Source organism: Ranitomeya variabilis, chromosome 4 (assembly GCF_051348905.1).
Source record: "Ranitomeya variabilis isolate aRanVar5 chromosome 4, aRanVar5.hap1, whole genome shotgun sequence".
Classification (NCBI taxonomy): domain Eukaryota; kingdom Metazoa; phylum Chordata; class Amphibia; order Anura; family Dendrobatidae; genus Ranitomeya; species Ranitomeya variabilis.
The window spans coordinates 345,637,877-345,663,586 of NC_135235.1; the positions used below are offsets into that span (position 1 = coordinate 345,637,877).

Below are 25,710 nucleotides of genomic sequence, written 5' to 3' on the forward strand. Positions count from 1 at the left end.
ATCCATTGGACACAGACTGAAGAGACAGTGACTGTCACACTAAAGAGATCTATAGTCATCAAGTCAGGTGTCATAAATAATGAATTCATGATGCACATATAACAGCCTCATGAATTCACTATTTCTGACACCTGTGCAGGTGAGCACAGATATGCCGTGTATGACCACCATCGTCCCTTCACTTTGTGTGGAATAGATTACGTACACAGAAGAGAAAATGGAGGTTATACAAGGCAGTTCTCTACTCACCAGGTCAGGTGTCCTAAATAATGAGTTTTTTGACACCTGACCTGTTGAGTATAGTTCTGCATTGTATTTCCGCCATTTTCTTTTCAGACTGCTACACAAGTCACAGACTAAGCAGAAGGAAGAGATTATGGAGATAATACATCTAATATTTTATGGCCCACCTCATATCTCTATACTAAAGACACACAAAGCTGCAGTCTTTTATTTGCTAACTACTGGAGATATGATGTGGCCAAAAAATAGTGTGTGGTGAAGTTTCTTATTTGGCGCACGGTGTGTGTTGCCGGCGGCGAAAGACACAATAAACCAAACATAATTGGGCCAAAAATTTTTTTTATTTTTTAACAACAAAAATATTTATTTAACTGCGCCGGCTTGGGGTAGAGTGATGTAAAAGGGGGGTGTAAATCACTGAGGCCTGGCTAACCGTGGACGACACAGAGGTGGCAGGAGAAGGGGCAATGAAACTATTGGGGTCTGGTGGTAGTTCGGGGATGGGGCTTGACACACGAGAGGCTTGAGATGCACTGGAAGGGTGAGACAAACCTGACATTACAGACACACTGGGAGGTGAAGGGGGAGGAATACTTAGTCCGCTGTTTTTTTTTGTTTGTTTTTTTTTGTGATTGCTGTGTTCTGGGAAGCCTCGGTGGGCTCATATGTCGTGGAATGGTCATGGTGGGTGACCTGTCAGGGTCCGGCTGTACTGTGTCAGAGTCCATAGTGCTCGTAGAGCGTGCAGCCATGCCAGAGTCCATAGTGCTCGTATAGCGGAAGGCCATGCCAGGGTCCTGCTGCATCGTTTTGGTGGCGGTACGGAAGGCCATGCCAGGGTCCTGCTGCATCGTGGTGATGGCGGTACGGAAGGCCATGCCAGGGTCCTGCTGCATCGTGGTGGTGGCGGTACGGAAGGCCATGCCAGGGTCCTGCTGCATTGTGGTGTTAGTGGAGGCGGTCCAAGCAGGAGCAGCGGTTGTCGTGGTGGCGGTGGGCTGTCCAACAGCACTCGTCATGGTGTTGGTGCTGTACTGGTGTTAGGCACTGCTAGGAATAGAGGTGGCCGTGCAGTGGTATGCAGCAGAGGTCGGCATTGAGGATAATCGTGACAGTGAAGGCACAGGTGGATATGCCGCCACTGTCTGCTGAAAATACCGACTCTGCTGCATAGCCTGCACGTAAGCAGCATTGCAGGCCTGCATGACACTCAACTGGAGATCAGGAGTAAGGTGTTCCGAAATGCCCTGCTCAATTTGGTAAAAAAAATGATGTGCTTTCCTCTGGAGGTCAGCTTTTACTTGGTCTAGGCTTTTGGTGACCACCTGGATACGTGTATTCATGTGGCTAAGTGAAATATCCATTCGGTCACCCAAAGCCTTGAGTCCTAAGTGAAAAACCGAGCTCAAGTGCAAAAACTCGGGCATGAGGGACCTGTCCGATGCCCTCTGCCGCTGCCGAGAGGAGCCCCCCAAAAAAGGGGCAGTGGCAGATGACTGGGAAAGGGGAACACCTGATGGACCAGCTTCCTGGTCTCCAGTTAGTGTGGCAGGCCCACTTGCTGCAGCGCTGCTGGATGGCTGGAACGGGTCTGTGGCTGTCTGATGAAGGACCGCTCCAGAACTTGGGCCAACAGTAGTGCTCCATGTGCTGTGAAATAAAAAGGAAAATTAAATACCAAAAATTAACCAGACACAAAATCCTGTGGAATAGAAATATACAGATTATGGCAATACAATACAACCTAATGCAAGGGAAGAATACTTACGTTCTCTGGGCAAGGATCGGTCTTAAAAATCCCAGAACGCGATGGTATTTGTGTTTTCTGATCCTTGCTCCTGAACCACTGGGAATACGGCTCTCTTGACGCAGGTCCTTGTTGAAGCAGTCCTTCATCGAACGCCAACGTGTTTTCACTTTGGCCACTGTTAAAAAAAACAAACAAAAACAAACAAACAAAAAAAACATTATGGTCAGAATAAGGACTTTTGGCCGTGCTCACATAACTGTGTGTGATGAGAGAAACTCCTGAGAGTTTCTTTCATCACACACAGTTGTGTGAGCACAGCCAAGGTCTCTGCTGCTTCACACTGCATTGCAGTATTTACCAAATGCACTTCGGACCCGATTCGGGGCGTTGTCCCAGCCATCCCACTTCGCTTTGGCCACCTCATTCCATAGGCGCCGGATCATCACGTTGTTTGACTGCAGTGGATCCCAGGTGTCCCACAACGGGACTCGCTCATTGACCAGGGAGATGAGGATATCGTTGTCAATGAGGTCCTCATCCCGTTCTGGAACCTAAAACCTAAATGAAGACATTAAATGTTGCATACATTAACATAAGGAAAACAAAGAAAACAGAGGCTGAGAAATGGCATGTATAAGGAAAGTCAAGATAAAAAAAGGAGTCCAGAAGAAAAATGTAAAGAAAGAGGAAAGTAAAGAAAGGAGGATTCAAGAATACTAAAGTGAGGATACAGTAAACAGACAGCCTTGTATACTTACTCGCTGCCGCCTTGCCACCCGACCGTGACTCCGCTGCTCCTGCCCAGTCTCTGCCACAGTAGAAGAGCTCTAAAAAAATAAAAAAAAAAAATTGTCATATGTGTAGATGTGACAGTGAATACTTACCAATCTGAGGAGGTAAGTACTCACCTCACTGACATGTTCTACTTCAGAAGGCCCAGGACGTTGCTCCTCAGAAGAAGACATTCTGATGCATGCAGAAAGAAAGAAATAGCAGAAATTAGGACATGTCGAGACAGAAAATAGAAAATAAAGGCAGTGGCTAGGATATACTCATTGTTCAGAGGCTTGTTTGCTCCAAGGTGCTGTGGTCTGTATGCTCTGCTTGGCTGTCTGCTGTGGTCTGTCTGCTCTGCTTGACTGTCTGCTGGGTAGTGACCTGCAAATGTCCACTACCTCCCTTTATCACCTTGTACCTTGTATGTGGGGGGTGGCTTATCAGTGTCTAGACATGTTTTTCTCTTGTGGAGCGCATGCGTTCACGAACGCAAGCAAACGCATTTGCTTGTGAACGCATGCGTTCATATAGACAGCAATGCGTTTTTCTCCTACCCCCATGACGGCACCACGGAGAGAGGGATCTGCTCTCAGGGACAGGAAACCCACAGGTTAAAAAGGCGGGACCTCTCTTCCACCTCAGTTCGGTTTCCTGTCCCTGACAGCTTACCACATCGTTGTAGGATTCCTGGGACCATCGGGCCGAATTCAGGCAGCGGGGGGCCCTGCCGCAGTCGCAGATGGAAGCCATCCCTGAAGGTACATCCGGGGTCAGCGGGCTCTGTGGGTATGTGCAGAGAAGAGGCATTGAAAAGGACCGAGTCTGCTCTTCTCTTCCGCAGCGACCGGTAATAGGTAGCGGCGGCTACCTGGTGTAATACCGCCGGTCCGAAGGCCTCATGGGGCAGGTGACGGCGGTCACTGTCAGGAGGCCCCAGCGCGGTGAAGCAGCGGCGGCTGCGGCGATTCCTCCATCCCTCGTAGCCGGCAGCCAGTGGAGTTGCGCGCGAGGTCGGCGACAATTTACTGTGCAGGCGCAGGAGGGGTCATTTCCAGGGCGGCGCAGGGTACCTCTGGGTAGACCGGATGTTGCCATGCGCCGCACAATATAGATAAAATAGGCGGAGAAACCGGTCACCGCTGCTCAAATTTTACCTCTATGAGTGGAAAAGAGCAGTCGGTGGAGGGAAATCCGCAACCCCCGCAGGAGAAAAACCCGCAGGAGCGCCGCCACCCGCAGAAGAAACAACCCATGCAGAACCACAGCTCAGGATCCCAATGCAGCAGAGGCTCCAGTGGATCCAGGAGGAAAACGGCGGTTCAAATGGAGGAGGCTTCCTCACGTTAGGAGGGTAAGTGACCTCCGTGAATGTATATATTCTAAATAGGGGTCTATTGTATTTCTTAGGGAAAGAAATGCTAGGCGAAAACCAAACATAGAGTGTGCCCGCTCTGCTCGGCAGATTTACCAACTGCATGGGCAAAAAAGCTCTGTGCCTTATGCATAGAGAACAGCATTAATGAAGAGACCCCAAGATTTGCGTCTGAGCTGAAAGATTTAATTAAAACCCAAGTAGAAGAAGCACTAAAGGGTGTAAAAAGCCGTAAGAGAAAACGGAAAGACAAATCCCCAAATTACAGTTCCAGCGAGGAAGATAGTGTACATTACAGCTCAGAGAGCTCTGCATCTTCTTCATCATCATCACCATCATCATCATCCTCTGCATCTTCAGAAGGCGGCCGCAAATGTTTTCTAATCGAAGAAACAGATGCGTTAGTGAAAATGGTTAGAACAACCATGGGGCTGACAGACACTCGTGCTAAAAAAAACGCACAAGACCTTATGTTTAGTGGCCTAGAACAAAAGAACAGGGTGTTTCCACTAAACAAAAAAATACAGGCCCTAATAAAGGAGTGGAGGAGGCCAGATAAAAAAGTCCTGCTGACCCCGAAACGGAAATATCCGTTTGACGACCCAGCCTGTGCTTCATGGGGGAAAGCACCAAAATTGGATGTCGCTATTGCGAAAGCTTCTAAAAAATGTTCTTTACCCTTTGAGGATATGGGAACCCTCAAGGATCCTATGGATAAGAGGGCGGATGTGTTCTTAAAAGGATCCTGGGAAGCCGCTAGCGGAGGGTTAAAACCTGGGATAGCCGCTACATGCACGGCCAGAGCATTAATGGTCTGGCTGGACCATCTGGAAACACAATTAAAAAATAAAACCGCAAGAGAGTCTATATTGGACTCTGTGTCAGTCATGAGGGGAGTTGCGGCATATTTAGCAGATGTTTCCATAGACTCAGTGTGGCTGACAGTAAGATCAGCTTCATCTTGTAGATTGTGAGCCTTCTTTGCAGGGTCCTCACTCCTCCTGTACCAGTTATGACTTGTATTGTTTAAGATTATTGTACTTGTTTTTATTATGTATACCCCTCCTCACATGTAAAGCGCCATGGAATAAATGGCGCTATAACAATAAATAATAATAATAATAATTTTCAAATGCAGCCAGAAGAGCACTTTGGCTGAAGAGCTGGCCAGGTGACTTGCAAACAAAGGCAAAGCTATGCTCCATACCGTGTGAAGATGATATCTTCGAAAAAGCCGTAGACAAAAAAAAAAGCTTTTCCAGGATATCCCAACCAATCCTATAGGCGGCCCTTTCGAGGGAAGAAATTTGTACGAAGACGCCCCCCCAAAAAAACCAAAAAGATGGATGGGAAGATAATAAAATTTAAAAGGGGAGGCTTCATGTTCAACAAGCCAGATAGTAAGAAACAGCCCCAATGAAGGTGCGCCCCAGGTAGGAGGGAGACTGACTTACTTTCTCCAAGCCTGGGAAAAAATATCTGGGAGTGTTTGGACTTTAAACATAATAGAGACAGGTCTGAAGCTGAAATTCCATACAAGGCCACACCACCAATTTGTAGTAACTCCGCAAAGGAAATCCGAAATCGAACAAATGAGCATCCAGAAAGAAGTCATCAGTCTCCTATCAAAAAATGTCCTACAGGAGGTGCCGCATCAGGAGGAAGCAACAGGGTTCTACTCTCCTCTTTTTCTTCGGACGAAGCCAGACGGGACTTTCAGAACAATAATAAATTTAAAGAAATTAAACAAATACCTAGTAACAGAAAAGTTCAAGATGGAGACAATAAAATCATGTGTCAGAACCCTTCATCCGTCTTGTTTCATGACCGTCATAGACTTAAAAGACGCATACTATCATGTGCCGATCCATCCGGATTGCCAAAAATATCTCAGGGTGGCAGTAATGATACAAGGGGAACTGAAACATTATCAATACAGAGCACTTCCATTCGGCCTTGCCATAGCCCAGAGGGTGTTTACAAAACTAATGGCGGAAGTAATGGCCCACATAAGGGAACAAGACATACTGATTGTCCCTTATCTGGAAGACCTCCTAGTGATGGGCAGATCGCCTCTCCATTGCAGTCAGCAACTAGACAGTGATGGCAGCCCTATCAAATCTGGGGTGGTTATTGAATCTGGAAAAATCCAGACTTATCCCAACACAAGTACAACAATACTTAGGGATAATAATAGACTCAACAAAACAAGAATGTCACCTTCCAGAAGCAAAAGTGTCCAACATGGTACAACTAGTGGACCATTTGAGACATTCTCCGGTTGTTAGTTTAAGGAAGGCTATGTCCATGCTGGGATCAATGACCGCTTGCATTCCAGCGGTCCAGTGGGCTCAGAGCCACTCCAGAGATCTCCAATGGGAAATATTGGAAGCGGAATCCCGCTTAAAAGGAGATTTAGAGAAGCAATTAAAAATATCCTCGCAAACAATAGCTTCCCTAGCTTGGTGGACAAACCCGTCCAATCTAATCAGAGGAGTCCCATGGGTATGGCCGGTTTCAGTAACCTGACCACGGATGCAAGTCCATGGGGTTGGGGAGCCCACCTAAACGGTCAAATTGCTCAGGGTCCTTGGTCACGGGAAGAAAGACCCCTCACTTCAAACTTGAAAGAGCTTTTGGCAGTAAAGTATGCCCTCAATCACTTTCTAGCCTCCCTCCGTTCCCATCATGTAAGAGTACTGTCAGACAACAGGGTGGTAGTGGCGTACTTGAATCATCAGGGAGGGACAAGGTCACAACCTCTGATGAAAGTGACGAAATCCATCCTGTCACAAGTAGAAGCCAATCTGTCCTCCCTGACAGCTCTTCACATCAAAGGGACAGAAAATCAGACTGCAGATTTTTTAAGCAGAACACAACTAAAACAGAGGGAATGGGAATTAAACACGGAGATATTCGATCACATAGTAGATCGGTGGGGGGCCCCGGATATAGATCTGTTTGCAAACAGTCAAAACCGGAAAACACAGGCATTTTGCTCAATAGATTCACGGGGGAATCCATTGACCCTAGACGCTTTTCTAATTCCCTGGAATTTCAGACTAGCTTATGCATTTCCTCCGATAGCGTTAATTCAGTTAGTTCTAAAGTAGATCAGGGAGGACAGGGCAAGAGTGATCATGATATCCCCGTTTTGGCCAAAAAGAATGTGGTTTCCATGGGTACGCCTAATGTCCATATCTGAGCCTTGGGTCCTGCCAGATATCCCAAACCTTCTGCGCCAGGGGCCGGTAAATCATCCACAAATAAAAAACTTGCATATGACGGCCTGGAATTTGAGAGGGAACTTTTAACTGACAGGGTGTTTTCTCCAAATCTAGTTTCAACTCTGTTGGCCAGTAGAAAACCAATAACTACGAGAGCATATGGCAAAGTCTGGAAAAAATACCTCTCTAGTTCAGGGGCTCCTCCCTGGGATCTGAACCTTGTTCTTTCGGCACTAACTAAAGCACCTTTTGAACCCCTGTCGCAGGCGTCCTTAAAAATAATTTCCTTGAAAACCTCTCTGCTGGTAGCACTAACCTCAGCTCGCAGGATCAGTGATCTGCAGGCTCTATCAGCTTACCCACCTCTAACCCAGATATTAGAGGACCGAGTGGTCCTTAGGACTGATCCATCCTACCTTCCTAAAGTGGCATCAAGATTTCATAGAACCCAAGAAATCTCCTTACTATCCTTTTGCCCAAATCCCAAAAATGAAAAACAAAAAAGAACTCTGCACACGCTAGATGTGAAGACATGTCTAGTCCATTATTTATCAGCCACGAGGGAGTGTAGGAAAGGGAGGGCTCTGTTTGTCTGTTTTCAGGGGCCAAACAAGGGGCACAAAGCATCAAAAGCCACGTTGGCGAGATGGGTAAGGGATGTCATCACCTTGTCATATACCTCATCCGAAGAAGAGGTTCCAGAGACAATTAAGGCCCAGTCAACCAGATCGGTGGCAACCTCTTGGGCAGAGCGAGCGGGAGCATCGATTGACCAGATATGTAGAGCAGCCACTTGGTCCTCTCCCTCTACTTTCTTTAGGCACTACCAACTTGACCTATCTCCCTCTTCAGACTTAACCTTTGGTAGGAGAGTTCTGGAGGCAGTAATCCCACCCTAAATACACATTCTTTGAAATTCTGTCCGTGGTGCCGCCATGGGGGTAGGAGAATATCGTAGTTACTCACCGATAACGATATTTCTCTGATCCCATGCCGGCACCCGTGTATTCCCTCCCTTCACATATGGGTGTGCTCACTACTAATGTTTTAGTCACACAGTGTCGCAAAAAAAAAAACATTATTTATATATATATATATATATATATATATATATATATATATATATATATATATATATATATATATATATATATATATATATATTAATAAAAAACCAAACATGTATGTATATGATGTTTTTGTGCGTGTAAATAACCAATTAAATTACAGCTGAAGTCCTGTTAAGGCTCTGTAAACCAAACTGAGGTGGAGGAGAGGTCCCACCTTTTTAACCTGTGGGTTTTCTGTTCCTGAGGGCGGATCCCTCTCTCTCCGTGGTGCCGTCATGGGATCAGAGAGATACCGTTATCGGTGAGTAACTACGATATTTTGGCGCATTCCTTGCGCAATCGACCGCATACGGTTCCAGGCGGCAAATTGACGCCTCTAAAAATTGCTACATGTTGCATTTCCGCGACAAGCCGCAGACGACAAAACGACGCATGCGTCGTCAAACGCGGCAAAACGCGAACGATCGCAGACGCATGCGCTCCTAATGTTAAAGATAGGAATACACAACGCATGTGGATATTTGCGTTAGAAACGCTGCGGACACAACCTCAAATGTGAAACCGGCCTTAATCATTAAGATTTTGAGGCCGTTGCTTGGCAACTCAGAGCTTCACCTCCCTCCATAAGTTTTCTATGGGATTAAGGTCTGGAGACTGGCTACACCACTCCATGACCTTAATGTGCTTCTTTTTGCCACTCCTTTGTTGCCTTGGCTGTATGTTTTAGGTCATTGTCTTGCTGGAGGACCCAGCCACAACCCATTTTTAATGTTCTGGCAGAGGGAAGGAGGTTGTCACTCAGGATTTTACGGTACATGGCTCCATCCATTGTCCCATTGATGTGGTGAAGTAGTCCTGTGCCCTTAGCAGAGAAACTCTCACAAAACATAATGTTTCCACCTCCATGCTTGACAGTGTGGATCTTTGGGTCATAGGCAGAAGTTCTCTTCCTCCAAACACGGAGGAATGCCAAAGAGCTCAATTTTTGTCTCATCTGACCACAACACCTTCTCCCAGTCACTCACAGAATCATCCAGGTGTTCATTGGCAAACTTCAGACAGGCCTGCACATGTGCCTTCTTGAGCAGGGGGGATCTTGCGGGCACTGCAGGATTTTAAACCCTTACCCCGTAATGTTACCAATGGTTTTCTTGGTGACTGTGGTTCCAGCTGCCATGAGATCATTTAAAAGTTTTTCCCATGTAGTCTTAGGCTTATCTCTCGCCTTCCTCATGAACAAGGATACCCCACGAGGTGAGCTTTTGCATGGTGCTCCAGATCGATGTGGATTGACATTAATTTTGTATTTCTTCTATTTTCTTACTATTGCACTAACAGTTGGTTCTTTCTCACCCAGCATCTTACTTATGGTTTTGTAGCCCATTCCTGCTTTGTGCAGGTCTATGATCTTTTCCCTGACATCCTTAGAAAGCTCTTTGGTCTTGTCCAAGTTGTAGACGTTTGTCTGACTGATTGAGTCTGTGGACAGGAGTCTTTTATAAAGGTGACTATATAAGACAGCTGTCTTTAATGCAGGTAACTAGTTGACTAGGAGCGTCTAACTGGTCTGTAGGAGCCAGAACTCTCAGGCTATGTGCACACTTTACGGATTGGTGTGCAGATTTTTCCGCACAGTTTTTGCAAAATCCGCAGGTAAACTACACTGCGGATTACCCGCTGATTTACCATGGTTTTTGTGTGGTTTTTGTGCGGATTGTACCTGTGGATTCCTATTGAGGAGCAGGTGTAAACCGCTGCGGAATCCGCACAAAGAATTGACATGCTGCGGAAAAAACACCCCTGTCTTTCCGCGCATTTTTTTTCCGCAGCATGTGCACTGCGGATTTTGTTTTCCATATATTTACATGGTACTGTAAACTCATGGAAAACTGCTGTGGATCCGCAGCAAAATCTGCAATGTGTGCACATAGCCTTAATGGTTGGTAGGGGATCAAATACTTATTTCTTACTGCAAAATGCAAATATATTTATATAATTTATACAATGTGATTTTCTGGATTTTATTTTTGATGTTCTATCTCTCAATGTCAAAATTAACCTACCCTTAAAATTATAGACTGATCATGTCTTTGTCAGTGGTCAAACTTTCAAAATCAGCAAGGGATCAAATACTTATTTCCTTCACTGTATGTGATACGTCTAAGGTGAGTAGAAGTGATATGTTATTGGGGGAACATAATGCTTCAGAAGACGTTGTGCCTAGTAGTTGACAACCCCTTTAAAACTGTGTTCACGTTTCGGATAGTCATTGTCTAGGTGATTTAGAATTTTGCCCTAAGAACCACAATCGGGGCTAGTGCATTAGATCTGCAGGCTGTGTGGAGAACTGTGTTTCTGGTGTTAAACGGGAAAACACATGCCAATTCCGCATGCTATATACCCGTGGCAGGAGTTGCAGAATTCCTGCGGAAATTTCCGCGGTAATTCTGCAACGTGTGCACTTAGCCTTAAGGAAATCCTGAAAACCTGATTTGTTGGGGACTGGAGTTTGGGAAACACTGATGTAAAGCATTGGTTGACTGTGATTCTTATTGTACAACATCTGTATACTCAGGTGTATGACTTCTAATTTGTTAGATGGGTTAAATGGTGTGCATAAGTGTTTGTTCTTATGTTATACGTTCATAGGTGGAAGTGCGCTCTCCTTCAGTTTTATAAGGGCCGATACAACCATTTTATGGTCCTCCTGAACCAATTCACAGATGACGTGTGGGGACAACAACATACCGTATCCATATATAGGGGGTTTTCTCCCATGCACAGCCATAATTTTGAAACCTAGAGGGGCAGAAAATAAGCACAACAAAAGTTTATATTTAGAATCTCTTCTTCAGCATTTCCAGATGGAGTATTAGATGCTTCAAAAGGAATGAGTACAGATGCCAAAAAAGCTTGGATTGAAGAGAACGCCATGATTTTGAAGCAGACATACTGGTGAGCTTCTTCTGTACATTGCACTTATAAATGTAAAGCAAATAAAGATGTAAAATCAAACAAATATGCTGATTTTATAATATCTGATTTGTCTTAAAGAATTGTATTGGATATTCTGGGGTGGCAATGCTCACTCAGCCAAACTTTCTATAGGCTCGTGACGGATGTATTGTAGTAAGTTACCGATGTGTGCAGCTGACGCTTTTGTGACGAGCTCACAAGCCATGTCTTAGACTAGGAATACCCAACCATCTCTGATTTGAGGTCTATACTATCACATTGATCCAATCCTAACCTCCCTAATAATGCATAAAGGGATATTAGCACCTAACACATTTTGTAGCGTATTAAAAGTATTACTTATTATTAATTTCTGTTAGGTTGTAATCCTGCACTCCAGAATGACTGAGACCATGCATGAGGCCATCTCTGTTATAGTTTGGGAGTTGCTAGAATGGCCCTGTACAAATATAATTAAGATAGGCGCACGCATACAGTGAAGATAGCCGCACGCATACAATGAAGATAGCCGCACGCATACAATGACGATAGCCGCACGCATATAGTGAAGATAGCCACACGCATACAATGACGATGGCTGCAACGCATGCACTGGGGTCAGGCAATACTCGGCTATTTTTTTGTATGGTGAATTCCAGAGATGGCCACCAGTAGTTCTTGTCATAGAATTTAATTGAGTACACGTCTAAGTTTAGTGCATTAAGATACAGTATGTATGAAAGTTACATTACTTTTCTTTAATGTTTTTTGCAATGACAGTTTCTGCACCTTTTTCTTTGTTAGTGAGTTGCCAAACTATGATCTGGTTATTCCTACCCTAGTGAAGCATGGCATTAAGGAGCTTCCTCAACACTGTAAACTTACTCCAGGTAATAAACATTCTTTTTTAGAATATTCTCTTGCAATTGAATGTTTTTCCAATGAGAAGTTATTAAATCACCTCTGTCCTCTTTTTTTAAGGGGTGCCTTTAAAGCCCATGTTGGCACACCCTACCAAGGGTGTTGGTGAAGTTTTAAAAAGGTTTGAAGAAGCTGCATTTACATGTGAATATAAGTACGATGGAGAGCGTGCCCAGGTATTCCTATCAGTTTAAAAACAAAATCTAACAACATGTTAAGCTATGTTCACACATCTGTTTTCCTCATAAATGAGCTGTAAAATAAGCAGCTTGCTGATTCAAAGAATCTAATGGAACACATCCACTTTTTTCAACGATTTCATGTGTCTGTGCTACTAAAATCAGTACATGTTATAATCCTGTTATCAGCTTTTTTTTCGGATCATATGTTGGCGCTATAGAAATAAAATTATAATTATTGATATTATCATAAGTTTCCAAACATGTCATTGGCTATTGGGATCCGTAAAAAAATAAAATGAAAATCTGAAGGCATTTTTGTTAGATTTTCAGCAGGTTTTATCTCTCCTATTTCGAAGTTGCGACAGGTGACCCTCCTTTAGTCTTTAAGAACTGAGAAAAAACATGAAAAGTGGATAACTTATGTGAGAATATCTGTCCATTTTTGATGGATGCAAGAACTGCAACAGATATGCATATGTAGTCATAGGCAAATGAATGAACATTTCACAGCAGCTAAATACATTATCCAAATATTTAATGTACCCATCTCTGCTTCATAGATCCATATACTGGAGAATGGGGAAGTTCATGTCTACAGCAGGAACCAAGAAAATAACACCACTAAATATCCAGATATAGTTGGCAGGATTCCACAGGTAATTGATTTCATTCCACTTGCTCCTCTCCATCCCTCTGTTCTAGCTTTTATTTTCTAGGTTCTTCTGTACTGTTTGTCGTCCACATCCATGAAGGTAATTGTGGTTCCGTCTGCCAGGAATTCTTCTCCTTTCTGATGTAAATATGCACACGTATCTCTGCTGGAAATCTGTGTCTAGATCAGGAGTGCGCAATCTATTTTCTCACATGAGCGTCTGTGACTGGTGTGGAGAGCGGAACCAATAGGATGTGATAAATTCTGCTCAATATTAATAACGTAATAATGTTAAAAACATTTTATTTTTGATAATAAAACATATTAATGTTCATTTTATTGCTTAACCTCTTTATGACATCCGCTATACATGTACAGCGCTGTGGGAGATGCGTTTCCGAAAAAAGTGCTGTACGGCGTGCCTATAGCGCGGGCTCACTCATTAAAAGCAGGTGTCATCACTATGAGAGCCGACATCCTGTGGCAATGCCCATGATCTCTGCTAGCGTCGGTCACAGAAGTTTAACCCCTTTGATATCGCTGTCAATAGCGACAATGACCTCGATCTGTTTGCAGAGTGGGAGAGCTCCACGTCTGCTCCGATTAACACAACGCAGGGCACGGAAAGTTACTGGGACAAGTTTTTAAAAAAAGGTAATAAACATTTATTTACATAACGTGTAATAATATTTTAACCCCTTAGTGACTGAGCCAATTTTGACCTTAATAACCAGGCCAATTTTTTACAATTCTGACCACTGTCAATTTCAGTGATAACTCTGGAACGCTTCAATGGATCCCACTGAGTCTGAGATTTTTTCGTGACCCGTTGTACTTCATGGTAATGGTAACATTTCTTCTATATGACCTGTTTATTTATAAAAGAAAAGATGAAATTTGGCAAAAATATTGAACATTTTTGCAATTTTCAAACTTTTAATTTTTGTTCCCTTAAATCAGTCACATCACACAAAATGGCTCATAAATAACATTTCCCACATGTCTACTTTACATCAGTACAATTTTGGAAACATAATGTTTTTTTTTGTTAGGATGTTATAAGGGTTATAATTTGACCAGCGATTTCTCATTTTTCCAACAAAATTTGCATAATTATTTTTTTTAGGGACCACATCACATTTGAAGTGACTTTGAGGGGTCTATAAGACAGAAAGTACCCAAAAGTGACACTATTCTAAAAACACCTCTCAAGGTACTCAAAACCTGTTAAAAAGCTGCACGGAGGAATAAGTACCCTTAACTAACGCCGTTAAAAGGTGTATCAGTGGTTATTAAGGGGTTAAATAAAAAATCACAAAATAAACAAATAAAAAATATTAATCCAATAAATACATATATTACTGTAAAATCAAAAAGTATAGATATTTTGTATCTGTGTCTGGAACAACCTAACCTATAAAACTGTCACACTTTTAACCCATTCAGTGAACACGTTTAAAAAAAAATATATATATGCTTTTTCATTATAACACTGAACAAAAAGGGGAATAAATTGTGCTTTGACCTTTTTAATGTATATAAAAAGGTATCTCAGAAAACGTCACCTTGTCCCGCAAAAAACAAGCCGATCTACAGCTCCATCAGCAGAGAAATTATAGCTCTCAGAAGAATTGTGGCTACACCCATAGATAAATTCACAGAATGGTGTAAATTCCAATAACTGGTCACTTGAGATGGGTTTACACTGTTTAGGCCCTCAGGGGCTCTGCAAATGGGACTCTGCAAACTATTCTAGAAATATCTGCACCGCAAAAGTCAAATAGCGCTCCATCACTCCCTGTCACGATATTGTATGAAATATAATATATGTTTTAGTCTTTTTTCTGTTAGTGCCATGCTGCGGGCTAACCCCCCCCCCCCCCCCCCCTCTCTCCCCCCTTTTCCCTCAGTGTGCTTGCTGGAAGGTGTGTGAAGCTGTTCTTTTCAATGGGTAATTTGAATCTAGTGTGTGAGCAGGGTGTGGCTTTAAACTGCAGGTGACCAATCCTGCAAAGCAACCTGTGGTTCATCCCTTCTCAGTCAGGAATGTCTTTGTCTCCAGAGTCCCAGAATGTAAAGATCTCTGACCTCAGTGAACTAATTAACCAGCCCTTTAGTGATGCCCCAAAGCTAGAGTATATAAGTCGCTACTCTTAACCCAGACTGCAGTCTGAGAGTTTTTGCCTGAGGAGCTGTATTATGCACTGGGACATCAGGGGTCTGCCTGCCAGCATGGGTTTGCCTCAAATGATCTGAACACATGTAAGTGTTATTTCTTATTTACTCCCCGTTTGTTTTATAATTACCTTGTACATATTTGCAATTGTCTCTTTTGTAACATCCTTGTAATATTTTTCTATAAACACTGCCTAAATTTTATGGAGTATAATATTTAATACTAGTTCGTTCTTCCTGTTCTAAAACGTACCCTAAGTCTTCTGAAGGGAATTACGCTACTGTGTTGGGTTAGCTTCGGACCCGTTTAATCGAAGCTGGTGGCAGCAATACCGTGTGCAGGCCTTCGGGAGTCATTGTAGCGACGGCGACATTAATAATTATTGTTCCTGCCTGAGCAGGAGTAGTTTATCGCGTCGTTGCGGCGTGCCCAATAGCCAGTACATAGCAGGCAGCCTTTCTGGCGACTAATTACCCTAGGTGCAGTACCTAATCTGACCTGAGAGTAAGGGGAGCGCCAGAGACCTGCAGGTTTCAAGTGGAACTGTAAGCGGGATATTCATAGTTCCCTGTAGTTCGTGGTATATGGAAGAGCAGTGGGATACCTAAAATAAGCCCCTGCTGTAAACTAAGTGGTCAATAGCCTTGTGTGTGTTTTTTTATCACATTGTAGCAGTGGAGGGATAACTAAGATAAGCCCCCCTGCGCATGTGATAGCCGTCTGTTGCCCTAAAGTCACCCCGATCCATGACATTGGTGGCAGAGGTGAGGAATCGTGACACTCCCGAGCCCTGCTGTGTGGCCAAATAGTAATGTGCAGCCTTATATGGGGTAGTAACACTTTCATGAGAAATTCTTTACCAAAATTACAGGGTTTTTTTTTTTTTTTTTTACCCATATTCCTTTGTGAAAATGAAAAAAATCTGGGGCTAAAACAGTATTTTAGTGATGATAATGTAATTATTAGTTAAATTAAAAGTCAAATGTTAAATTTCATTTCCACATTGCTATAATTCCTGTGAAGCTTCGTAACTACCCGACCTATAAAACTGTCCCACGAGTTAACCGCTTCAGTGAACACCGTAAAAATAGAGGCAAAAAACTACGCTTTATTATCATACCGCCAAATAAAAAGTGGAATAACACTCTATAAAAAAGTAGGATATAAATAACCATGGTACCGCTGAAAACGGCATCTTGTCCCACAAAAAACGAGCCGCCATACAGCGTCAACGAAAAAATAAACGTTATAGTTCTCAGTATAAAGCGATGCAAAAATCATTATTTTTTTATATAAAATAGTTATCGTATGAAAGCGCCAAAACATAAAAAAATGATATAAATGAGGTATCGCTGTAATCGTTTTGACTCGAAGAATAAAACTGCTTTACCAATATTGTCAAAAACGTGGAACAGTATAAGCGCTCCTGCAAAAGAAATTCATGAATAGCTGGTTTTTGTTCCTTCTGCCTCACAAAAATCTGAATAAAAAGCGATCAAAAAATTTCACGTGCCCGAAAATGGTACCAATAAAAACGTCAACTCGTCCCGCAAAAAACAAGACCTCTCATGACTCTGTGGACCAAAATATGGAAAAATTATAGCTCTCAAAATGTGGAGACGCAAAATCTATTTTTGCAATAAAGAGTCTTTTAGTGTGTTACGGCTGCCAATCATGATAATCCACTAAAACACGCTATAAAAGTAAATCAAACCCCCCTTCATCACACCGTTAGTTAGGGAAAAATAATAAATTTTTAAAAAATGTATTTCCATTTTCCCGTTAGGGTTGGGGCTAAAGTTAGGGTTAGGGTTGGGGCCAAAGTTATAGTTACGGTCGGGGCTAAAGTTAGGTTTTAGATTACATTTACGGTTGGGATTAGGGTTATGGGTGTGGTTATGGTTAGGATTAGGGTTAGGGGTGTGTTTGGGTTAGGGTTTGTTAGAATTGGGGGGTTTCCACTGTTTAGGCACATTAGGGGCTCTCCAAACGCGATATGGCGTGCGATCTCAATTCCAGCCAATTCTGCGTTGAAAAAGTAAAACAGTGCTCCTTCCCTTCCGAGCTCTCCTGTGCGCCCAAACGGGTTTACCCCAACATATGGGGTGTCAGCGTACTCAGGCCAAATTGGACAACAACTTTTAAGGTCCAATTTCTCCTTTTACCCTTGGGAAAATGCAAAACTGGGGCTAAAATATTTGTGTGGGGGAAAGAAAATGTTTTTTTTAGTTTTCACGGCTATGCGTTATAAACTGTAGTGAAACACTTGGGGGTTCAAAGTTCTCACAACACATCTAGGTAAGTTCCTTGGGGAGTCTAGTTTCCAATATGGGGTCACTTGTGGGTTTCTACTGTTTAGGTACATCAGGGGCTCCGCAAACGCAATGTGACGCCTGCAGACCATTCCATGTAAGTCTGCATTCCAAATGGAGCTCCTTCCCTTCCGAGCTCTGCCATGCGCCCAAACGGTGGTTCCCCCCACATATGGGGGTATCAGCGTACTCAGGACATATTGGGAAAACAAATTTTGTGGTCCAGTTTCTCCTGTTACCCTTGGGAAAATACAAAACTGGGGGCTAAAAAATAATTTTTGTGGAAAAAAAAAAAAGAGAATTTTTATTTTCACGACTCTGCATTATAAACTGTAGTGAAACACTTGGAGGTTCAAAGTTCTCACAACACATCTGGATAAGTTCCTAAGGGGGGGTCTTCTTTCCAAAATGGTGTCACTTGTGGGGGGTTTCAATGTTTAGGCACATCAGACAAACGCAACATTGTGTCCTAACTCAATTCCAGTCAATTTTGCTTTGAAAAGTCAAACGGCGCTTCTTCCCTTCCGAGCTCTGCCATGCGCCCAAACAATGGTTTACCCCCACATATGGCGTATCAGTGAGCTCATGGCAAATTGCGCAACAACTTTTGGGGTCCAGTTTTTTCTGTTACCCTTGGGAAAATAAAAAAAATTGGGGGCGAAAAGATCATTTTTGTGAAAAAAATATGATTTTATTTTTACTGCTCTACTTTATAAACTTCTGTGAAGCACTTGGTGGGTCAAATTGTTCACCACACATCTAGATAAGTTCCTTAGGGGGGTCTACTTTCCAAAATGGTATCACTTGTGGGGGGTTTAGGCACATCAGGGGCTCTCCAAACGCGACATGGCGTCCTATCAATTCCAATTTCAAGTCAATTTTGCATTGAAAAGTCAAACGGTGCTCCTTCCATTCTGAGCTCTGCCATGCGCCCAAACGGTTTACCCCACATATGGGGTATCGGCGTACTCAGGACAAATTTTACAACAACTTTTGGTGTCCAATTTCTCCTGTTCCCTTGGTAAAATAAAACAAATTGGAGCTGAAGTAAATTTTTTGTGAAAATGGTTATATGTTCATTTTATTTTTTTTAAACATTCCAAAAATTCCTGTGAAACACTGAAGGGTTAATAAACTTCTTGAATGTGGTTTTGAGCTTGAGATGTGCAGTCTTTAGAATGGTGTCACACTTGGGTATTTTCTATCATATAGACCCCTCAAAGTGACTTCAAATGTGATGTGGTCCCTAAAAAAAAAAATGGTGTTGTAAAAATGAGAAATTGCTGTTCATCTTTTAACCCTTATAACTCCCTAAAAAAAAAAAAAAAAAAAGTTTGGTTCCAAATTGTGATGATGTAAAGTAGACATGTGGGAAATGTTACTTATTACGGTAATTATTTTGTGTGACATATCTCTGTGATTTAAGGGCATAACAATTTAAAGTTGGAAAATTGCGAAATTTTCTAAATTTTCGTCAAATTTCCATTTTTTTTCACAAATAAACGCAGGTAATATCAAAGAAATTTTACTACTATCATGAAGTACAATATGTCACGAGAAAACAATGTCAGAATCAGCGGGATCAATTGAAGCGTTCCAGACTTATAACCTCATAAAGGAACAGTGGTCAGAATTGTAACAATTGGCCCGGTCATTAACGTGCAAACCACCCTTGGGGGTTAAAGGGTTAAAATATGATGCAGATGTGAATTAGTCATGTGGTAAATGTTAGTTATATCACACTAAATATTTAATAAATATCTGGTTTAAGGGCATAAAAAATTCCAAATTTGAAAAGTGCAACATTTCCAAAGCTTTTGCCAAAATTCAGATATTGAAATGTTTCATAACTATTACGTTATAAAGTGACACTAGTCAGAATTGTAAAATTTTGGCCTGGTGATGAATGTGAAAACAGGCTGAGGTGAAAGTTAACTGGTTTTCCCACAAACAAAAGTAATTTTAATCAACATTTTAATCAATATCAATAGATCTTGGAATGAAAGTCCCACAATTAGATGTGTTAAAAAAAAAAAAAAAAAAGTTTCTGTGCTGAGATAATATGAAAATTATTGAAAGCTAGATGGTGGCCCGATTGTAACGCATCGGGTATTCTAGAATATGTATGTAGTTTATGAAGTTTTCAGAATAATGCAATTTATATACAGGATTTGTTCTGCCGGGCACGACCAATTAGCGAAGCGTGGTTCAAATTCCGCGCCAATTCGTGGCCGGACTGCGCCTGTCGCTGATTGTTTGCTGCCGGCCACGAATTGGCCAGGGCCGGCTCCAGGTTTTTGAGGGCCCCGGGCGAAAGAGTCTCAGTGGGCCCCCCTCTTTCACATACCACGATTCATGACGCACAGATACAGCAGAGAAATATACCACAGCCAAGTAGCATATAACAAAGTCTACGTAGCATATAACACAGCCCACATAGCACAGGCCATGTAGTATATAGCACAGGCCACGTAGTATATAGCACAGCCACGAAGTATATTGCATAGCTACGTAGTATATAGCACAGCTCACTTAGTATATAACACAGACACGTTGTGTATTGCTCAGCCACGTAATATATTGCACAGCTACGTAGTATATTGCCCAGCCACGTAATATATTGCACAGCTACGTAGTATATAGCACAGCCCACGTAGTAAATAGCAGACACGCAGTATATAGCACAGCCACGTAGTATATTGCCCAGCCAATTATATTGCACAGCTACGTAGTATATAGCGCAGCCCACGTAGTATATAACAGCCACGTAGTACATTGCCCAGCCACGTAATATATATTGCACAGCTATGTAGTATATAGCACATCTCGCGTAGTATATAGCACAGCTCACGGAGTATATAACACAGCCACGTAATATATTGCCCAGCCATGTAATATATTTCACAGCCCACGTAGTATATAGCACAGAGATGCAGTATATAACACAGCTCACCCAGTATATAACACAGCCCACGTAGTATATAGCACAGCGATGTAGTATATAGCACAGCCCACGTAGTATATAACACAGCCCACGCATTATATAGCACAGCCCACGTAGTATATAGTAATGTGGGCACCATATCCCTGTTAAAAAAAAAAAGAATTAAAATAAAAAATAGTTATATGCTCACCTTCCGGCGGCCCCCGGATCCAGGCGAGGCGTTTAGCGATGCTCCTTGCGACGCTCCGGTCCCAAGAATGCATTGCGGTCTCGCGAGATGATGACGTAGCGGTCTCGCGAGACCGCTACTTCGTCATCTCGTGAGACCGCAATGCTGGCCCGGAGCGTCGCGAGGAACGGTAAAGGCGCCGGAAGGTGAGTATATAATGATTTTTTTAATTACTTTTAACATTATATCTTTTTACTATTGAAGCTGCATAGGCATCATCAATAGTAAAAAGTTGGTCACACAGGGTCACAGGGTTAATAGCAGCGTTAACGGACTGCGTTACACCGCGGCATAGCGCGGTGTAAAGCAGCCATTAGCCCTTTGTGAGCGCTGACTGGAGGGGGCACTGACAGAGAGTAGGAAGGGGCGAATACGTGGCCGGCCTGCGCCCGTTGCGGATTGGTCAGCAATCAGCGACGCGGGATTTCCGTTACCAACAGAAGTGCCCCTTAGACGGTTATATATATACTAGATGGCAGCCCGATTCTAAAGAATCGGGAGTCTAGAATCCATATATACTTTATTTATTCAAATGTAAGAATAATACAATTAATAAATAATAGTAAGAAAGAACAAAAAATGGCTGCACTCACCAGCTCTTGACAATTCTTGACAGTACGGCATATTTCTGATTGGTCGCTCGCGGCAGGCGGCAACCAATCAGAAAAGTGCCGCGCACCACGAAGGCATATATCTTTGTCCACCCTGAGCGGGTGTAGGACGCTGGTGACGTCACTTATCTCCGGACATTATCTCCAGACAAAGCCACGGAAGTTGGCACAAATTGCCGGAAGTAGTATTCTAGGCAATTATATATTAGATTTTAATGTTATCAGTGTTTACCTTTGAACGTTTATATTGTATTGTCCTGTCACCAGCCATGTGTACGATTATCGGCCGAAAGCCTCTCTGGAACCAATAATCACCCCATGTAAAGGTATCTTTATAAGTTAAAGATTCAGAATACTATGACTTTTATCATATCCTGAACAGTCAAGTTTTTTATGAACCGTTAAGGTTTTCTGGTTGAAGTAAAAAAAACTGAGTGTTTACAGTTTGAAACCATAAAATGTTGAAAAATTATGTCATTCTTGAGTATATCACTCAATGGTGCTCATAAACGTGTCAAATTTGATCTATAATATACTTTAATATACGTTACTTTAATCTTTAATATACTTAAGAACAGGGCCCCAGACATCACACAGGGGGTCTGAAACACCGCACAGTGGTCCAAAATATCGCTGTGCTCTGCTTGGGGCCCCATATGCTGCCTGGGGCCCCTGTGCTCTGCCTGGGGCCCCATGTTCTGCCTGGGGCCCCTGTGCTCTGCCTGGGGCCCCTGTGCTCTGCCTGGGGCCACTGTGCTCTGCCTGGGGCCCCATATGCTGCCTGGGGCCCCTGTGCTCTGCCTGGGGCCCCATATGCTGCCTGGGGCCCCTGTGCTCTGCCTGGGGCCCCATAGGCTGCCTGGGGCCCCTGTGCTCTACCTGGGACCACTGTGCTCTGCCTGGGGCCCCATATGCTGCCTGGGGCCCCTGTGCTCTGCCTGGGGCCCCTGTGCTCTGCCTGGGGCCCCATGTTCTGCCTGGGGCCACTGTGCTCTGCCTGGGGCCCCATAGGCTGCCTGGGGCCCCTGTGCTCTGCCTGGGACCACTGTGCTCTGCCTGGGGCCCCATATGCTGCCTGGGGCCCCTGTGCTCTGCCTGGGGCCACTGTGCTCTGCCTGGGGCCCCATATGCTGCCTGGGGCCCCTGTGCTCTGCCTGGGGCCCCATATGCTGCCTGGGGCCCCTGTGCTCTGCCTGGGGCCCCATGTTCTGCCTGGGGCCCCTGTGCTCTGCCTGGGGCCACTGTGCTCTGCCTGGGGCCCCATGTTCTGCCTGGGGCCACTGTGCTCTGCCTGGGGCCCCATAAGCTGCCTGGGGCCCCTGTGCTCTGCCTGGGACCACTGTGCTCTGCCTGGGGCCCCATATGCTGCCTGGGGCCCCTGTGCTCTGCCTGGGGCCCCATATGCTGCCTGGGGCCACTGTGCTCTGCCTGGGGCCCCATATGCTGCCTGGGGCCCCTGTGCTCTGCCTGGGGCCCCATATGCTGCCTGGGGCCCCTGTGCTCTGCGTGATAAAAACGCTAACATATGCCTCCTATTATTTACAGTGTGTTCCGCATTTCTTGTGCAAATGTTGCATTTTTTTCCACGAAAAAATCGCATCGCGGAAAAAAAAGCAACATGTTCATTAAAAATGCGGAATTGCGGGGATTCCGCACACCTAGGAGTGCATTGATCTGCTTACTTCCCGCACGGGGCTGTGCACACCATGCGGGAAGTAAGCAGATTATATGCGGTTGGTACCCAGGGTGGAGGAGAGGAGACTCTCCTCCACGGACTGGGCACCATATAATTGGTAAAAAAAAAAGAATTAAAATAAAAAATAGTCCTATACTCACCCTCTGATAGCCCCGAAGTGTTCCCGCCTCTCCGGTGCATGATCTCTCTTCCGTTCCTATAGATGGTGTGGTTCAGGACCTGTGATGACGTCACTGTCTTGTGATTGGTCATGTGACTCACGCGACCAATCACAAGCCGCGACGTCATCGAAGGTCCTGAACCACACCGGCATCTATAGGAAAGGACGCCGCTGAGGAGATCAGCTGTCTGCAGAGGGTGAGTATAACCATTTTTCTATAGTAAAAAGTTGGTCACACTTGTCAAACAGTATGTTTGACAAGTGTGACCAACCTGTCAGTCAGTTTTCCAAGCGATGCTACAGATCGCTTGGAAAACTTTAGCATTCTGCAAGCTAATTACGCTTGCAGAATGCTAAAAAAAAGCGAAAAAAACGCAAAAAAAAAAAAAATGCGGATTTCTTGCAGAAAATTTCCGGTTTTCTTCAGGAAATTTCTGCAAGAAATCCGGACGAGTGCACATACCCTTATAAGGAAGGCCGTTTTATCATTGGCCTTTATGAGCCACATATACAAATCTGTTCTAACTATTCTTTTCTATGTCTCCTAATAGAGAACCTTTTTATTACTTTATGTACATTGTTTTGATTGTTCTCAATCTGTTTTTGCTAGGTGAGGAAAACCACAGTAAAATCCTGTATCTTTGACTCGGAAGCCGTCGCATGGGACCCTCAAAAAAAGCAAATCCAGCCTTTTCAAGTTCTAACTACAAGAAAACGAAAGGTTTGTGTATTTTTTTTTTAAGATGAATATTTAAATTGTAAATTGTGTTGAATTGTGTTATCCACTGCCTGCTGCCTATGTAGAAAATAGGATGACCTCAAGATCCATTAGTTTAAAAAAAAAAAATATATATTTAAATTCCTATTGGTTGGACGAGCTGTAGTTTTGAATCTTTCACACTACAATGTCAGGTACAGGAATTAAAGGGTAATAATTAAGATGAGCTAAAATGGTGGGGAAATAAACAGCACATTTTTGTCTTTTCTTGTTATTTTTATGGTGTTCAAAGTGCAACAAAAATGACCACCATGTATCCTGATTTTACAGATTGTAATGATAGCAATACCAAACATATATGCAGAACCACAGAGTTGGTTATTACTAGTACTCTGCATACTTTTATTTATCATTGATAATTTCATGTAGGGATTTGTCTTATCACTGTGAATCAGCACTTAGTGCAGCAGCCCAGGTAGAAAGGAGTCGGACTCTCCACTGTGACAGTTGCCAGGCAGATTGTATGGTAAGTGAAGCATCTGGGTGAACTTAAAATGGCTGTAACCGTAATTCCAGTCAGAGTTCCAGTGAGCACCTCAGAGTAGTGTCACCAGCCAGTGAACTAGCCAGAAAACATGTGAGGGGGATTATATTTTTCCCCCTTCCAGTGGGCCGAATAGAGATGTACTGACTGGAAGAAACCTTTAGGATAGCCTGAGGATTAGGACCCTTGAGGCAGATGGCATTCCCTGGTCTGCACAGCACCCTTAGTCTACCTGAATATTACGCTGTGGACGCAGGAGGAGTACGGGCCTGGAGGGTGGTCCCCATAATGGAGCTGGGATAACAGGAAGGTCAGAGAAAGCAGGATATCGGGGTCTGTTGGGGAACCTGACTCCAGTGGGATAGAAGAAGACTATCGTGTCAGCTTGGATAAAAGGATGGACTCTGTTTACACTTGCTGTTTATCATGCCTCATATGTGCCGTTTCCGGAATCTGTCCCTCTGAGAAACTTTGTCATCTTCACATGTTATATTATATCATCTATGGCTGTGATCCTTTTTGTCTGTGTAACAAGTAAAAGTTTCATCTGTTTTTAACCTCTTTCCGACATCTGGTGTAATAATACGCCAATGTTGGATACCCTCACTTTTGATCTGGACTCCAGTAAGGTGAGACCACATAGTTTCTGGCACGTGTCAGCTGTTTTGAACAGCTGACATGTGCCGCTAACAACCGTGGGAGGAATTGTGATCCTGTTAACCCACTAAATGCCGCTGTCAAACTTACATTGGCATTTAACACGTGCCTCCAACAAGTGTGCCGTAAATCACGCCCATTGGTGACCCCCGTCACTTGATCGCGGGTCATCGATCGGTTGGCATGACAATCAGAGGTCTCCAGCAGACCTCTATGGTTGTGACTGCTGGATTGCTATGAGCACCACCCAGTGGTCAGCGCTCATAGCAAGTGAGGAATTCTGCTGCATACAGTTGATCTGATCATCGCCTGTATGTAGCAGAGCCGATCGAGTTATGGCAGTTTCTAGTCTCCCATGGATACTATTGAAGCATGCCAAAAGTGTAAAAAAAAAATAATTTTTTTTTTTTAAATATAAAAAAAAAAAAAATTCAAATCACCCCGTTTTGCCCCATTCAAAATAAAACAATCACAAAAAAAAACAAACCTACACATATTTGGTATCTCCATGTTC

At 43.5% G+C, this 25,710-nt stretch overlaps 1 protein-coding gene across 3 annotated transcripts in view; it reads left to right on the forward strand.

Moving 5' to 3' along the window:
• The window catches only part of LIG1 (DNA ligase 1), a 572,167-nt gene that overhangs the window by 363,342 nt on the left and 183,115 nt on the right, over nt 1-25,710 (forward strand). For all 3 annotated transcript variants that reach the window (XM_077250677.1, XM_077250678.1, XM_077250676.1), the window contains 5 exons: nt 11,295-11,394; nt 12,199-12,284; nt 12,376-12,491; nt 13,058-13,153; nt 23,888-23,998. In XM_077250677.1, the coding sequence (XP_077106792.1) occupies nt 11,295-11,394; nt 12,199-12,284; nt 12,376-12,491; nt 13,058-13,153; nt 23,888-23,998 (509 nt within the window). The remainder of the gene's footprint in view (nt 1-11,294; nt 11,395-12,198; nt 12,285-12,375; nt 12,492-13,057; nt 13,154-23,887; nt 23,999-25,710) is intronic.